An 18,432-nucleotide genomic window follows, 5' to 3' on the forward strand; every position below is an offset into this window, starting at 1 on the left:
TATTTGGCAAAACCAGTAGCTTATTAGATTTCACAATCAGCAATTGAAAAATCTCTTGGCATCAAGGGAAAAACAGGAATGGAAATTCTTAAGAGACCTGGGCTTCCTGCTTACCAGAGAAGGTGAAAAACTTCATCGTTGTCTTTTTCTTTTGCTGACAGCTTTATCAACATTTTAATTCAGATATCATAAAATCCACCAATTTAAAGGGTACAATTCAATGGTTTTTAGCATAATCACAGAGTAGTTCAATCATCACCATAATCAATTTTAGAACATTTTCAACACTGTATCTATTAACAGTCACTCTCCATTCTCTCCCACTCCTCATTTTCAGGCAATCATTGATCAACTTTTTGTCTTATAGATGTGCCTATTATGAAAATTTTATACAGATGAAATAATATAACATGTACTCTTTTTGTGACTGGCTTATTTCACTTTGCATAATATCTTCAAAGTTCATGTCTGTTGTAGCATGTTTCAGTACCTCATTACCTTTCACTGATGAGTAATATTATATTATTACAGATAGGCAACATTTTGTTTATTCCTTCATCTGCAGATGGATATTTGACTTGTTTCCACTTTTGTACCATTATAAATACTTCTTTTATGAACTTTCTTTGTGCAAACTATTATGTAGATGTATGTCTTCATTTCTCTTGTATATGAGCAGAATGCTTACTTATGCAGTAACTCTGTTTGCCATTTGGAGAAAAGGTCAATTCTCCAAAGGGTACTCATATGGTTTCAATCTGTGTCCTTGCCCAAATCTCCTGTCGAATTGTCACAAATGTAGGCGATAGGACCTGCTGGAAGGTGATTGGCTCATGGGGGCAGTTTGTCATGAATGGTTTAGCACCACTCCCATTGGTGCTGCTCTTTTGATAGACATTAGGAGATCTGCTTGTTTAAAAGTGTGTGGCACTTCTCCTCCCTCTCTCTTCCTCCTACTCAGGCCATGTGAAGCGCTGACTCCCCAATTTGCCTTCCATCATGACAGTAAGTTTCCTGAGGCTTCCCCAGAAGCAGAACTGGTGCCAGCATCATGTTTCCTGTACAGCCTGCAGAACTGTGAGGTTCAATTCAATCTCTTTTCATTACAAAATACTCAATCTCAAGCATTTCTTTATAGCAGTGCAGAAAGGAACTCATACATGCACATTTTACATGGCCACATAAATTTATGCTGATTTCAACGTCTCCACACTCTTAGTCGTACTTGTTTTTGCCTTTCTTTTTTCACTGTAGACACAAAGTATGTATGAAGTCAAATCTCTTTATAGTTTTAAATTGCATTTCTCTAATGACCACTGATCAGTGATCACAATCATATTTCCATGTGCTTGTTGGCTATTCACATATCCCTTTTTAAGGGAACGTCTATTCAAATATTTTGCCCATTTTTAATTAGATTGTTCCTCTTTATTAAGTTGTAACAGTTCTTCATGTATTCTCGAGACATGTTTCACACCATATACATAATTTTAAAATATTTTCTCTCATTGTAGGTTGTTTTTCACTTCAGGATGGTGCTCCTTGAAATACATTTTTAAAAATTGATGAGACCCAATTTGTCAATGTTATCATTAATCCTTTGTGCATTTTGTGTCATATCTCAAAATGTACTGACTAATCCAAATAATGAAGATTTACTTCTGTATTTTCTTCTATGTGGAATGTAGTTTTATCTCATATATTGCAGTTTATGATCCACTTTGAGTTCATTTTTGTGCATGATGTGAGATAAAAATTCAAATTCATTCTCTTGCACATTGTCCCAGTTTCATTGGTTGAAACAAAGTTGTTTCCTGATTGGATTATCTTGGCCCCTTTATGAAAATCAATTGACCATAAACACTAGAGTTATTTCTGGATTCTTAAGTCTGTCCCAGTGGCTTATATGTCTATGTTTATGCTAATATTACACAGTCTTGATTAAAGCTTTTCTTTAACATTTTTATTTTGTTTAATGATGATTGTAAATTGTAGCTAATTTTTGATTTCTACATCGCTATGGGATAAAAATGAAAACTGTTAAGCTTTTTTATTTTTCAAATAGAAGTTTACTTATCTGTGGAAAATATTGTCCTTGTCTATAGTTTCCCAGCATTACTAACTTATGTTTGTATAATTCTATTCAACTTGAAATTTCAGGTACTTCTGAGAAGACTAATTGACCAACACATGGTTCTCTTGTTTTGGAATTATGTCCCACATGTTCCTGAGTCTGATGTGGCAATGTATTCATTTGTCAAAGTTTTAACTTTATAATCCTTAGCCAAGTTTACATTTCTAATCTTTCAGAAAGTAAAACTATTCATAAGTACACAGGAAATATCAGAGGAGAGCCAAGCTCTTTAGAAACCAGCCACATGTGACAGCAGAACAGCTACCTTGCTTTGCAAATGGGAAGCAAATGGTCTCTCTGAAGCCCTAAATGCCTCCTTTTAATGTCTGCTCCCAGTTTTCTCAATAGTTATCATTAGCAATATCTCAGATGTATTCAGAGAGATAAGTAGAATGACACTGATCTAGACCTCAGAGAAGTTTGGCATGGACATGTATTTTATTTCATTTTGCTTTTTTTCTTAAATATAACTATGTTAATCTGAAATTGAAGGATGTGTTTGTAACACATCTTGCCTACAAGACTCCCTTTGAATACACGGTTTAGTGCTAAGTAACCCTTTGCAGTAATGTCCTTGTCATTATTAGTAACTGACAACTTTAAAAGGATCTAATTAATCCCAGTTATGCCTTCCAATGAAATGTTTCCACCTCAGTAGATTTTACCTAGTAAAAATGTTAAAAATAAACAGTCTCCTGGGTAAGATTTCTGGGCTCAGAGTTATCCTCCGAGCTACCATTAACATTCATAGAAAACAAAAAGGGAAGTACAACTACACACAGTTGAAAGCCTCTGATTATAAGTCTGTTCTCCTGCTAACAGTACGTTGCTGTATATTTTTTTAAAGTAGGAAATCATTTTTTACTTACGTTTCTGAAAGATTAAAAACTCTCTGAGGATCTCCATTCTCAATGGCGTATGTTATTGGGTCTCCCTCTCGATCAGTTGCCTTCAGAGAGAAAACATAATCCAATTATCAAGTAATTGATATGGCGCCCACTCATTACGGAGTAATACAAAAGTTTGAAACTAATAGCATAGAATGTCCATGACACTGTTAAAGAATAAAGATTAAAGCATGGCCTAATGGCAAAGTGTAAAATTAGACATTTAATATCTGATCCATTTCTGAATACATAATCCTGTCTGGTGTGGAAATAATCATTTTCCCAAGTTTTACCTATTTTATTAATTAATAAATTTATTTTATGTGTCTGTTTATAGTTTAAATAAAAGCTGCTAGCCTGGCGCAGTGGCTCAGCCTCTAATCCTAGCACTTTGGGAGGCCAAGGTGGGTGGATTACCTGAGGTCAGGAGTTCAAGACTAGCCTGACCAACATGGTGAAATCCCATCTCTACTAAAAATATAAAAAGTTACCCAGGTACAGTGGTGCACACCTGTAATCCCAGCTACTCGGGAGGCTGAGGCAGGAGAATTGCTTGAACCCAGGAGGCAGACATTGCAATGAGCTGAGATCATGCCACCGCACTCCAGCCTGGGCAACAGAGCAAGACTTTGTCTCAAAGAAAAAAAAAAAAGTGTTAAACTCTATATATATTTTTACAGTGTCGATAAAGTGTTTACCATATACTCTTTTTCTGTTCAGAATATATCAAGATAATAATTCAAATCAGTCTAACTTTCTGGTTAAAAATCTTGAATTTATAGCCACAAAACATGACTTCAAAACTGGACTCCAATTGTCCTATGTGATTATTTCTGTGTGCCCATTTCTAAAATGAGGACTGTATAATACAAGTGTTAATAGATGTTGAGAGGTTTAATTGAAATAATGTTTATCAAGGCACATAGACTAATATCTGGTACATTGTAAGCTTTCAATAAATATTAACCTTTTTGTTGGTTTTTCTTCCCTTAAAAACCCAAGTCGGAGAAGAAAACATATAGTTTGACTTTTAGTTCCAAGTTTCTCTCACCCAAAATAAAGATACTCTTGTTTTATGACACTGAGTTTTACCTTCAAAAGCATTAAATCAGTTCTTTTTCCAGTGAGTCATTTGATCCTCTTATAAAAGACATGGATAAAGAAAGAAATTTGGATGCTATCAGAGAGTTGAAAGAAGGATCTGCCTAAGCATGATGCTACAAAGGGGCGAAATATCTGATAAAGGTCCAGATGTATTTTATTTTTAGGTGACTAGCCTGGCAGAAACACCAGCCTCTCCACAGACAGGAACTGCCCTGGAGTTAGCAGGACCTGAGAGCGGAATAAGTATGTGAGTTTCTTTCAGTGACTAGATAATAACTGTCCCAGCCATAAGAGGCTGAGTGTGAAATTCCCTGTTCAGACAGGTAAGAATGTATTGTTTTTAGTGGTAGATCAGTTGGCTTTGACATGGATTACACAGTACTGCTCGTTGAATGTCCTTATCAGCTACCACATTGGATTAATGGCCAGAAGCCTCTATTGGACCACATAAACTACAGAATCAAGGGACAACTGAAAATAATATTTCAGTCAGTAAGACACTACTGAATATTGGGCCAGGTTCTGTAAGAAAAGCTTTGCAAGATTATTTAATCTGTGTCTCATTAAAGTGATATGCTTCCTTCACATGGCTCCTATGACATCATATTGTCCTGCTTTCAATCCTCATATTATCAACTGTAGTTCCTCATTTTGTTTGCAGATTTCTCCTCATTTATAAGACTTATTTTGTATTGAATTGTTCCAAAGGTTGCTCCTTAAACTTCACTTATTTACTCATCTCTTTCAATAGTGTAACTATAAATACTGTCTATCTTCTAAAGACGGTCATATCTCTAGGCTAGCCCTTTCCTCTGGATTTCAGATGTGTATCCAATTGCCTATATGGATTCACATTAGATGAATAATAATAAGCCTCTCCGATTTAAAAGGTTAAAAACCCCAAATCTAGATCACCTCTCCATCTTGACATACCTCAAAAAATAAAAGAAATTCAAACAATAACCTACTGTTTTCACTGCTTCATCATCTCAGTAAATACCTGCAACTCCATTCTCCTACTTTCTCGGGGCTCATAGCCACACTTTGAGTGATCACTCTTACTCTCCAATGCACCCCGTCAGCAGATCCCACCAGATTTATCTAAAATATCTGCTGTATCTGGCTCTGTCCGAATTTCTTCTCTACCATCATCTTCCTCGTGGATTATGGTAGTAACCATTTCACTAAAATGTTGCTTCTTCCCTTGTATCCTCACAATAGTCAATTTTTAATTAAGCAGACAAAAGTACTTGTTTTTCCAGGCCAATCTTTTATTTCTTTGGGATAAAGTCTATTGCTTTCTCCCCCAGCTCCCCACCCTCCCCGTGCCACACACACCAAAATAAAATGGAATAAAAATAGTAAATGAAGAAGAAAATAATAAATTAGCTAGAGTAAAATATTTTTGAAACATTCCATGTTAGCCAAAATCCAAAATGTTAGATTTCATTGAGTTAGTCATAATGGAAGCCTAAGAGTACAAAATAAGAAGCAAAGAAATTTTTAAGAATGTACTCAATAAAATGGATAGTGGATGCTTGGTATTTTTCCTTGTATTCTGTTATTTGCTAGATAGGGACCACAAATAATGATACTCAGCTAATGTTTTGAAGAAACAGAGAATTATATCTGGAGACTATATCTTAACCCTAAAAAGCTTACACTGAACTTTTTCTGTTGTTTTTCTCTTGGTCAATTTTACTTGTTATGTTGTAATAGATATGATCAAGTTCTTTTTGTTTGTTTATTGCTATGTGGTTGCTGTTTTAATTTTTTTCTTGAGAAACATTTTATAATCTTGTGTTTCATAAAAGCCAGAAGAAATGCATTCTGAAACAAGATAGTTTCATGTAAACAATTTTAAGTCCAGATTAATATTGAATCTTTTATTATATCAGATCTACTCTAATATTTAATATCCTTTATGTAAGATGAGAGCACTGTATTGTGTTTTTTATTTATATTTCATTATTTTTATGTTAATTCCTTTCTATCCCAGAGGTAGTTCGAAATATTTCTTCAGTTTTATTTTGACCACTCAAATACCTCAGTCTTTTAAGGATTGTGATTGTCAGTAATTTGCCTACTTCATTCTTATGTAAGGTTGTGCCCATTTTGGAAACTTTGAAGACCTAGGATTTAAAAGGAAATTCTTATTTGATTTATTTCCTCATATTTATCTTTTCACACAATCCTTTATTGGTGTTCCAGGGTTTGGGGTGGTATAATAATTAGGAAGTATTTACAGTTTTTCAGCCAAGAAAGCAAAAGGAAATGGTATAATCTTCATCAAAGTTCTGCAATCTATCCATTACATGGGTTAGCACTTGTATAGACAATGTCATCTTTATTTGTCAATGTCCAAAGGTGAGAAATAATCCATAAAAGGAAAAATGGAAATATCAACAGAAGCATTTACTCTTCAAGTATTAGGATTTGATTATGTGTGTATATGTGCCCTAAATATATTTCTATTAGCAATATTTAAAGGTTTTCTATATATAAATCTAACCAGCCATCTCAAAATAACTGCTTATAATATGTCAGAAACTATATTAACATTTTGCATGTCTCGTCCCTTGAAGCCTAGTAGTAACTTTACTGGTACATAGAAAATGCATATGACTTCAATTATATCACTATTTCTGCCATCATTCCAACCAGATTTCTCTGTACTTTACTTAATTGAAAGACGCATCTTTTTTATCTAGAGAGAGTAATAACTGTATCATCTTGAAAATGGGAGCATAGTGTTATTCAGCATTTTCCATAATATACGAGATAGAAATTGCTTCTTCTTAGTGAACAAAACATTTTATGTGTTTATTTTTGATAAATCAAGTCATATCCAAATCCCTTCTTCAAAGCCTGAGAAAAGTAAGATAGCAGTTATCTTTCTGGGGCTTATTTTGAGTTTAACAGGGGAGATTCTGGAGCCACCTACCTGGTACCTCAGCTGTACCATCTCTTCTCAGATAATGCACTCAAGTACAAAATGAGAATAATAATACTATTATTTACAGTAATCACTCATGAATTCAACACATATTTATCGAGCATCTACACTGTGTTAAGCACTGAGGCTGCAGCAGTAAACCACACAGACAAAAATCCTGCCCTTATACAACTTACATGGTAGTGGAGGAAAATGAATTTAAAAATTAATTAGAATATTTTGTTTTCAGATGTTTATACGTGTTGCTGAACTACAAAATATTTCACGAAGGACATATATGGAGAACAGGGTGAGGATTTACACTTACAGAGAAGTGATCATGACAGACTTACTGAAAATGTGAAATTTTGGCAAATGCTTATAAAAGGTGAAAGAGTAAGTCACATGTGGTAGAACATTCCAGCAAGAGGTCAGAGCAAGTGATAAAGGTCATGAGGTGGACACAGGCCTAGTGAGTTTCAAGAACAGCAAGGAGGTTGTCAGGTCTGGAGTCAAGCATGTGGAAGAGGAGCTCCTCAGTTTACTTTGACCACGTTAATACCTCTGGTTAAATGAATAAATGATGTGTATTTTGGATGGCTGGCAAGTAATGCACTTTAGCCACTGGTTTGCTAATATATGGTTAATAACATGGTTAAGATTAAACCAAGTCTTTCCTTTAATTTTAATTTAATTTTAATTTTGCGTGAAGAACAAATGATTCCTTTAAAAAATCAAAGAAATTACTCTTTCCAGTCCACTCAACCAGATTACTTGCAGCATCTGACTTAAGAGTTCTTGATTTTTCAGAAGCACCAATAGGGAAGCAAAAGTATTTATCCAAGGAAGCAATGCTCTTCAGACACTGGCAAATGGAAAATTTGAAAAAGAAAACAAATTTTCTCTAAACTAATATTCTGTTCATGTTAAAGACGAACACAGCCATCAAATACCATCTGGTAGAGTGCACTTTATGTGCACAGAATGATTCTACACATTTCACAGGACATTAAGACAAAGTAACTGCCCTTAGGGATTCTAAAATAGATAAAAATCAATGGATATGGATGATTTTCTCACTTAGGCAAACAAGTTCTGATTTATGTTATTAAACTACTTGAGAGCAACAAATAAAGCTTTCAATTCAGTATAGCAGTGTTTCAAAAATATATACATTCATTCCTGGTATTTCATTTTTTGGCCTTTAACAAAATGTTAGAATATTTATGAATATATTTTTTAAAAAATTAAAGAATGTATTTTATTCATGTCAAGTACTGTTATTTTGTCATTCATAATGATAATATAAAATGTCCTTTTGAAGTAAGTGTAAGTAAAAGGTCAGTTTATTAAATATTCCAAACAACACCAAATGAATATGATACAGAATATACATATAACATATATGAAACATGGAAATGTAGCTAAGTCTACAATGACAAAAATATACATATGCTCGAAAATAAAAGGATGTTGGGAAACTGAACACAGGAGAACCATAAAACTGCTCTTTTTCTTATAATGTTGGTATGGATTAATGATCTTTTGCCCAGGGGACGAAGTAAAATGCCTTATGCTAGGAAGGCATAGCAGAATCACTGCTGGTAGTGTTGAAAATAAATGGCATGTAGAAGTGAGCATAACTTTCTTTGTCATATCCAGAGAAGTTTCTGTAAATTAAGAAGTCCTTAGTAGGAAAAATATCTAGATTTCTGTTAGATTTAGGGAGACTCTATGAAGGTTTACTCTCAAAAAATTTTTGTTGTACAAAATGGGTAACCTTGGAACACAAAGAGATTTAATCAACGCTAAAATAAGCCTGGAACTCTAATTTTGTCCAGGGCTCAATGAACAATCAACAAAATAAACTTAGAACTAATATAAATATTCAAAATGACCCATCCAAATAATGGTTACCATTATGTAAAAGCACTTTGAATATCCCACCTCATTTAATCCTCAAAACAATCTTATCTGGAGAGCACTGCAATCCCTATTTTATAGATAATAAAATCTTAAGCTTAAAAATTAAATAATTTGCCAAAGTTTACAAACTATAGAATCATAATTCATATTCTATGTCTTCTGAAACTCATTCTCTATCACTAACAAAGTCCCCTATGTCCTAAACTTATCTCAACATTCCCTTCACCTGCTTGCTTGAACTAACACCAAGTTCTTCTTAAGAACCTAATTTTCCAATATCCCTTTTGATTGGTGAGCCTCATGGTAGCCTTCTCGTTTCTCAGTGACACTGCCAGATTATTCTTCTGGAAATGCATCAGCTTTAATTCTGATACCATAAGCATTATACTGTATTAACTGCTACTCTTCATTGTTAAAGTCATATTCTACACTATTTATCATCCTTCCTGTTTTTTGCTCATTGTCAGTCTCTCTCATTGTCTGTCATTGCTGTCATTGTCAACCTAATCCAATATCAAGGTTTCAAATAATATGTTAAATGCTCATGACTTCAAAATTGTATTTCAGTTCTGCAGCTTAGAAATTCAAGATCATGGCACTAGCAGATCCCATGCACCTTTCGTGGTCTGCAGAGAGCTGTCTTCTCATTCTATACCTTCATGGTAGAAACAGAGAGCTCTGGTTTCTTCATTCCCCATAAGGGCACTAGTGGCCATTCGTGAGGACTCCACTCTCGTAGCCTAAGTGTCTCTAACTACCAAATGTCCTACTTCTAAATACCATGATGTTGAGGATTTTGGCTTCAATATGTGAATTTTGGGGGAACACAAACATTCAATCCATAGCAGATGTCAAAAAGTCTTTTCAAATACAGTATGGCCAATATTGAATTACTCTTCCTCTAACAGTGTTTTAATTTTGGCTAATGACAAATCAATGTTTCCAGTTGCTCAAGCTATATCTTAATACCTATTCTTACCTTCTACCTCCCATTCCATATCCAATTCATTAACAAATCATGTAGTTTTTAACCACCAAAATATAATCAGATTGAAATCACGTCTCATCATTTCTAGAAAGATCACTCCAGGCCTAGAATGGACTGATAGAGCATATCAACAAATCTCTATAATTTTTCCCAGGCTTCCTCCACAGACCATTTTCCATGCAGCATCCAGAATTATCCTTTGTTAAATTTGGTTGATTATGTTACTGCTATACTCAAATTCTTTTAACTGTACCTAATTTCATGCAGAGTAATTATATCTATCCCTCTCCTATTACTGAATGATCTCATTTCTACTACTGTCTCTTTCTTTTACTTTACTCTGTAAAGAGGAATATTTTCTTCTTCCTCAAACACACCAGACAGGTCTAAACTTTGAGGTCTTACCTTGAACCTGAAATACTTTTCCTCAGATACAACCACGGTTCATCCTCTTACCTTATTCAACTCTTTGTTGTAAGGTCACTTTCTCTGTGAAATAATCACTGTCAAATTATATTTTCCCATGCACTTCCTCTCTAGCTTTCCTTCTTTCATTTTCCCCATAACATCTTCTAAAGTTCCACATAACTCACACATATTTTGTAATTTTCTTCTCTATTAGAATGGAACTTTCATAAAAGCAGAAATTTTGTCTTCTTCGGTTACTGTTATATCCTAGCATTTTTAGTTGTGACACAATAAGAAGTTAATATTTGCTTATAATTTGGCCCTTTCAAAGTCATGTCTTTTTTTTTTTTTTTTTTTTTGAGACGGAGTCTCGCTCTGTCACCCAGGCTGGAGTGCAGTGGCCAGATCTCAGCTCACTGCAAGCTCCGCCTCCCGGGTTTACGCCATTCTCCTGCCTCAGCCTCCCGAGTAGCTGGGACTACAGGCGCCCACCACCTCGCCCGGCTAGTTTTTTGTATTTTTTTTTTAGTAGAGACGGGGTTTCACAGTGTTAGCCAGGATGGTCTCGATCTCCTGACCTCGTGATCCACCCGTCTCGGCCTCCCAAAGTGCTGGGATTACAGGCTTGAGCCACCGCGCCCGGCCATGTCTTAATGATTATAATTATAATGAGAAAAATGAATGAGAGAATTTTGGATAAATGAAAAAGGAAGGTATTAAGTGGACAGTGGTCTCTCCCTGCTCCTGTTTTCATTGGGAGGCAGGAAAACGCGCACCTCAGGAGGGGAGGGCATGGGACACTCTGGCTTCTCCCTGATTTATAAAACTGCAAGGATAAACTAAGTCCAGGAAACTCAGTCAGAGCTCTGTTCTGCGTATGCATATTTTTCCTAGTATCATAAACGGCCTTCCTTTGTACTTCCTGTGACTGGGAGCTGAACTTTAATGTACTGAAGGAAGTACAGCATTTCAATTGTATCTGGTACTTGAAGCAACTGAATTTACAGTAAAACAAAGCAACAAAAAAAGAAACCCCACATGCTTTTTATCTATTTTATATACTGTATGTGTTTCTATTAATTGCTTCCAAACTTGACAGAGAAAGGAAGGTCATGTGTGTGTGTGTGTGTGTGTGTGTGTGTGTGTGTGTGTGTGTGTTTGCGTCCTAATCTACATTTTCAGAATACTTGTCCTAAGTTAAACACATTCCAAAAGACTATTAGGGAACAGTTTGTTCTGGGCACACTGATATAAATATCTCAGTTATCTTTGTATATAATTAGTAATATATTTGCTTATCACCTTGATGAATATTGGACATGAATATTCATTGCTAAAATGAATGGCTCAAGATAAAGGAGGTTATATGAATAAACTGTATGAAACCAGGAAGCCTTTTGTCATCTGGAATGATACTGAAAAGATGATTCCACAAGTATGAATTTAGCCCAATTATTCATAGTTTTTATTGCCCAGTACTAACTATAACATTACTCTGAGAGCTGTCTCTAGAATAGTGTTTGGTTTGCCTAAAGTGAACTGAAATAAAAATGTTGTCAGGCCTCTGAAAGCACAAATCTTACTTGCTAATAAATATACCTGTGCATAGTAGTATTTGGCCTGAGACAAACTTTTTCAACCTTTCTATGAATGTTGTGACAGAGAATCCTAGTCCTCTTTTACTACTACTTATTGGTGTCTATTAATACTTATAATCTAATTATTGTGGAAAGAATTGGCTTTGGTCAGTTTACAGCCCTTAACATTTAATAACAAACCAAACAGAAAAAAATCAGAATTAACATTTCTATCATTATAAAAATTTCTTCAAGATATAGCTCTTGTCCAGATTTATATAAATAGAAGTTTATTTGTTCTTTGTTTTAGAACTATGAAAAACTGGACACCTACAAAGCAATTTACTTAAACTCTTAGAATTTAGTTCAAGGTTTTCTCAAAGCTTTCCTCAGAGCCTACTCACTTTTCTAACTAGTTAGATTTCTCAGCCTTCACTATATAAAAAACAGATATATAAAATAATAAAGTTATCCGGACACAGGTAGACAGTGAATGAAATCTGTATACAGCGAATGGCTTGACAGCTGTGAGAGAAGTAGACAGAAAGTGCACCTTAAAAACAATAGACACAGGCCGGGTGCGGTGGCTCCCACCTGTAATCCCAGCACTTTGGGAGGCCGAGGCAGGCGGATCACGAGGTCAGGAGATCGAGACCCTCCTGACTAACACGGTGAAACCCCATCTCTACTAAAAATACAAAAAATTAGCTGGGAGTGGTGGCGGGAGCCTGCAGTCCCAGCTACTCGGGAGGCTGAGGCAGGAGAATGGCATGAACCTGGGAGGCAGAGCTTGCAGTGAGCTGAGATCGCGCCACTGCACTCCAGCCTGGGTGACAGAGCGAGACTCCATCTCAAGGAAAAAAAAAATGAAAAACAAACAAACAAAAAAATAGACACAACAAGCATAGTTATCAGAGATCAATTGTCCATCAAGCCCCACACATCACAGCACTACTTATAGATAAAAATATGTAATCCAATTTAGGAACTATTAATCACACAATATTCTGAATTAAATAGACAAAAACAAAGCATTTATTTGGTGCCCATTATAAACAATATATGTACTGCTAGAAATGAGAAATAATATAAAACTATTCCCTATAGCCCCTACCTTGAGAAAATATTAATCTTTGTGAAATAAACATTGAGAAATAGTGTTCACTATACTCTGCTTACCTGTGTATTTGTAAAAATAATCCAGGTCTAATATCTACAAGATTAAGAACCCAGTCTTAATTCTCTTACTTTCAGCCACCTAGGGTCTAGGGAACAGTTCCCTAGACTTCTATTCTAAATCATAAAATGAAATAAAAGATACTTCAAGCATCTACTTCATGTAGTAGATATAGAATCAGATGAGGTAATAGATATTTAATACACTTTAGAATTCAATTCAAATACAAGGTACTGCTCAATGGGCAGGCATAGCGGCCCATGCCTGTAATCCTAGCACTTTGGGAGCCCAAGGCGGGCAGATCACAAGGTCAGGAGTTCAAGACCAGCCTGATCAACATGGTGAAACCTGTCTTTACTAAAAATACAAAAATTAACTGGGCATGCTGGCATGCACTTGTAATCCCATCTACTCAGGAGGCTGAGGCAGGAGAATCGCTTGAACTCAGGAGGCAGAGGTTGCAGTGAGCTGAGATCACACCATTGCACTCCAGCCAAGGCAACAGAGTGAGACTCTATCTCAAAAAAAAAAAAAAAGGAAGATATTGCTCAGTGAACAATTTAATAGTTAAAATCTTGGGCTTTGGAGTGAAAAGAAATAGGAATGAAATAGGACTCTTTCACTTACAAGCCATGTCCTCTTTGAGCAAGACTTAAGGTGTTTATGTCTCAGTGACATCATTCTGATACTCAGATAAAATGGCACAAGGCTGTCATGATGACAGAATGAAATAGTTCCTATCTAGAATTCAGCATAGTGCGTAGCACACATTTACTAAACTCTTACTATTGATGTTAATATTTAGAAGGAAGAATGCACAATAGAATTTAGGCAAAAAATTTATTTGTAAAGTAGTGTTTCTTAAAGAGACTACACCTCTGTTACCAATAAAACTCTCACTTCTGGAATACTCAGCAACATATAGTAAGTGATATGATACCATATTAGCAGAAATAGTGCATCAAATTCCCCCCAATCGCTTAAGTTTGGGGGGAATTTTTTTTTCCCCTAAGACACAAAAATTTTCATCTGCAGGGTTACATACATACTTTAGCACTGCTTGTTCTCCATGTTCACTTTATATACTGATAAATAGAAAGAAATATCTCCAGTTAAGATCTGAAAATGTGTCTAAGATAGGTAGATATTGGTTGATATGGTTTGTCTGCACCCAAATCTTATCTTGAATTCCCACGTGTTGCAGGAGAGAACTGGTAAGAGAAAATTGAATCATGGGGGCCGGTCTTTCCCATAGCTATTCTTGTGATAGTAAATAAGTCTCATGAGATCTGATGGTTTGAAAAATGGGAGTTTCCCTGCCCAAGTTCTCTCCACTTGTCTGCCACCATGTGAGACGTGCCTTTCACCTTCCACGATGATTGTGAGGCCTCCCTAGCTACATGAACTGTAAGTCCAATTGAACCTCTTTGTTTTGTAAATTGCCCAGTCTCAGGTATGTCTTTATCAGCAGCTTGAAAATGGACTAATACATTGGTCAACTATACTGGCAGTGGATGGTTGGGAGGGGAACATAAATAAATGTTTATAAACCTGGCCATCAACACTTTGAGCTAAAAAAAATGACAATGAGTGAATTACACAATTCACAACTAATACTGAGCATGTATTATTTTAAGCAAATGAATAGATCAAACACTAACATAATCCCTTAGTATATTTTCAGTTGATACATATATCAAAAAGTAAAAATAAGCAGGATTGGAGCACATAGCAGAGACACTTCTCCAATGGCAAAGTGAGGAGCTACATTGACCATCTCCCAGTAAAACAATCAGAACTGCTAAAAAAGAAATCTTAAAAATTAAAGTCTCAGCCAGGCACAGTAGCTCATGCCTGTTATCCCAGAATTTTGGGAGACTGAGGCCAGAAGATTACTTGTGGATAGGGGTTTAAAACCAGCCTGGGCAACATAGTGAAAACCATCTATACAAACAAGAAATAAAAAAAAAAAAAAAAAAAAAAACACAAGATACAAAAATCAGCTGTGCATGGTGTTGTGCAACTATAGTCTCAGATACTTGGGAGGCTGAGGTGGGAGGATCACTTGAGCCCTGGAGGTCGAGGCTGCAGTGAGCCATGACTACACCACTATACTCCAGCCTTGGCAACAGAGTGAGACCTTCTCTCAAAATAATATTAATAATCATAATAGTAATATAAATAAGGTTTTAAAATAGTCTCTAAGTATTGTTCTAAAGACATATAGCAAGTGGAAAAATATTCAACAAAACCTGCTAAATCTCACTAAGAACTGTGAAAACTGTTCTTAGTGAGTTCACTAAGAACAGCCTGTCTCTGTCCCTTTCCAAAAACCTATCCAGCACAGCATAATACAGGTGTAGTCAAGGACATTGGACTTCTTCCTCACAGCTTCAGTCTGAAACTAGGGTAAATGCCCATGAAAGGCAGGCCACACGATTTCTTATCACCCCCAGCTCTGTGTTGCAGTGGCTGAGAAGTCTGATGATTCTGGTGGGCCTTATGGACAGGAATGGAGAAAAAGGCATTTGTCAAGTCAATGGCTGCATACCAGGTACCAGGAACTGTGTTAATTTGCTCAAGCAATGAAACCACATCTGGTACAGCAGCTGCAGTTGGAGTCACCACTTGATTAAGCTTACAATAGTCCACTGTCATTCTCCAAGATCCATCTATCTTATGCTCAGGCCAAATAGGAGAGTTGAACAGGGATGTGGTGATCACCACTCCTGTATCTTTCAAGTACTTGATAGTGGCACTGTTCTCTGCAAACCATCCAGGGATGTGATACTGTTTTTGATTTACTATTTTCCTAGGTAGAGGAAGCTCTAATGGCTTCTATTTGGCCTTTCCTACCATAATAGCCCTCCAGTCAGGGAGCCAATATGGGGCTTTTGCCAGCTTCTAAGTATGTCTATGCCAATTATGCATTCCAGCACTGGGGAAATGACCACAGCATGAGTCCAAGGACCCACTGGATAACCACTGTAAGTCAGAACCAAGCTCAAACTCCATTAATTACCTGACCTCTACAAGCCCCTACTTTAACTAGAGGACCACAGTTTTGGGTTCCCAAGAATCAACGTCAGCTCATAGCCAGTGTCCAGCAGTACCCAAAATGACTGATTGTTTCCCTTTCCCCAGTGCACAGTGACCTTGGTAAAAGGCTGGAGGCCTCCTTGGAGAAGGATGAAAGAAAGATTAACAGCATAAATTAGTGGGTAGTGTAATGGGATTCTTCCTCAAGGGGACCTGGCCTCCCCTTCATTCAAGGAGTTCTGGGTCTGTAAACAGGCTCAAATCTGGAAATTGACTGAAAGGTCACGATTCTGTTTTTATAATTCAAATTAGTCTTTTGTCCATTAGACCTAGACGTTTTCTGCTTAAATTAAGTAGAAATGCAGTAGGCTTCCTATTAATTTCACTTCTAGGAACACCCTGATGAATTAGCCAATGCCAGAGACCTACATGAGTCAGACTACTCTGATGCTGCTTTGCCTCTGCTGTCCATTATGGTAACTTGCCTTTGGTGGTTGAGTGCCTCCACTTGGCCCATGCCACCTTGGGATCCAATTATTTCTATTGTATTTAAATTTTGTAGTAGAGTGACTATGGTTCACACTGTTAGATTTCACATACAGAGAAGAGCAATTATAGTGCTCTTGAAAGATGCAGGTGCTGCCCTCACAAATCTATTTTGCAAAGCATTGGTTAAGGGTATATCTTTATAACTCTCCCAGCACAGATGAGTAGCTGTAAAGTGACTAGTCCACTCCACCATCCCAATCTCCCTCAGCCTTTAGATCCCTTTCTCTACATTAAACCAAGGGAAATCTGGCATTCCCAGCTCTCTCAGAGTTGGCCCTCTTTTAATCCATATTTTAGCTAACCAGGCAAATAAACTATTAGAACCATTTTTAACTCCTCGAGTTGCAACAGTAAATGCACACTCCCTACTTGGTGAACCCAAATCCGTAAATTCAGCCTGATTGAACTCTGTTTCTTTTACCATTATCCCATATCCATAATATCCATTCCCATGCCTGTTCTCCAGATTTTTGTTTATATGAAAATAAAAAAAAAAAAAAAAAAAAAAAAAAAAAAACCTCAAGTAGTTCTTTTCGAGTGTAGCACACTTCCTCATGGGTCACACATTGAACTTACCTCTAGGGGCCCACAGGGACTTTAGTCTAGTTATAGATTTAGAAGCAAACAGGGGTGTTGGGGCTGGCTCCGAGGAGAATCAACATTATTTTGCCTGGCAACTGCCTCAGGGGAGGCCATCATTGTTGCTTTAGGCAGTGCAAGGTTTTTCTCCTCAGACAAAGGTGGAAAGGCTGATGGTATCATGGATCAGGGAGGGGAGGTTTCCACTACTAGGAACAGAGAAGTTGTTTCTTCTGACAAAATGTTTCATCAGAGTTTACAAGCTCAGTGTCCTCAGCTTCATCAGGGTCCTCCCACATATCCCCATTCTAAGTTTCAGGGTCCCATTCTTTTCCAGTCAATGCCCTCAGTTTAACAGTGGACACCTGGTGAGGCTGTGCATGCAGTTTTTGCTGCAGGTCAGCCATTAGCATGATAAGAACTTGTGTCTGATTTTCCATAATTTCAGCTCTTTCTCTACAAGAGCTAAGACTCTCACTCAGGGCAATCTTAGCAGATTTGAAGCTAAGTATCTGCTTCTGAAGCCAGGAGTTAGAATCCCTGAGTTCATCCTTTTCTTTCATCAATTTGTCCAGTAAACTTAGGAGCAACTAACCAACTTCATGGTCAAAGGTATTATGTATAGAGTCACTGAACTCTTTGCCTGTCACAAGTGGTGAATCAGTAGTGACAAATGCATTGATTTTACATAACTGTCTAAATAGTTCAGAGCAAGGACTATCATTGTTCACCATACTATTAGAAGTAGAATAGTTAATATTTCTTGATCAATCATATTAAGCAGCCAACTCCAGAAACCCCAGAAATAATGAAAGAGCCCCAGAAATAATGAAAGAACTCCATCCTTAATATTCTGTTCCTCACCGGGTATAGTGGTTCATGCCTGCAATCCCAGCAGTTTGGGAGGCTGAGGCAGGTGAATCACAAGATCAGGAGACTGAGATCACCCTGGCTAACACGGTGAAACCCTGTCTCTACTAAAAATACAAAAAAATTAGCCGGGTGTGGTGGTGGGCGCCTGTAGTCCCAGCTACTTAGGAGGCTGAGGCAGGGGAATGGTGTGAACCCAGGAGGTGGAGCTTGCAGTAAGCCGAGATCACGTCACTGCACTCCAGCCTGGGTGACAGAG

The 18,432-nt window shown here is 36.8% G+C and overlaps 1 protein-coding gene across 14 annotated transcripts in view; it reads right to left on the minus strand.

The window, feature by feature from the left end:
• PCDH15 (protocadherin-related 15) overlaps positions 1-18,432 on the minus strand; it is a 1,021,780-nt gene that overhangs the window by 285,762 nt on the left and 717,586 nt on the right. For 13 of the 14 annotated variants that reach the window (XM_011938778.1, XM_011938777.1, XM_011938779.1 and 10 more), the window contains one exon: positions 3,004-3,083. The exons of the other annotated variant lie outside the window; for it this stretch is intronic. In XM_011938778.1, the coding sequence (XP_011794168.1) occupies positions 3,004-3,083 (80 nt within the window). The remainder of the gene's footprint in view (positions 1-3,003; positions 3,084-18,432) is intronic. 14 annotated transcript variants of the gene reach the window in all.

This window comes from Colobus angolensis, unplaced genomic scaffold (assembly GCF_000951035.1).
Source record: "Colobus angolensis palliatus isolate OR3802 unplaced genomic scaffold, Cang.pa_1.0 Scaffold177, whole genome shotgun sequence".
Taxonomy (NCBI): Eukaryota; Metazoa; Chordata; class Mammalia; order Primates; family Cercopithecidae; genus Colobus; species Colobus angolensis.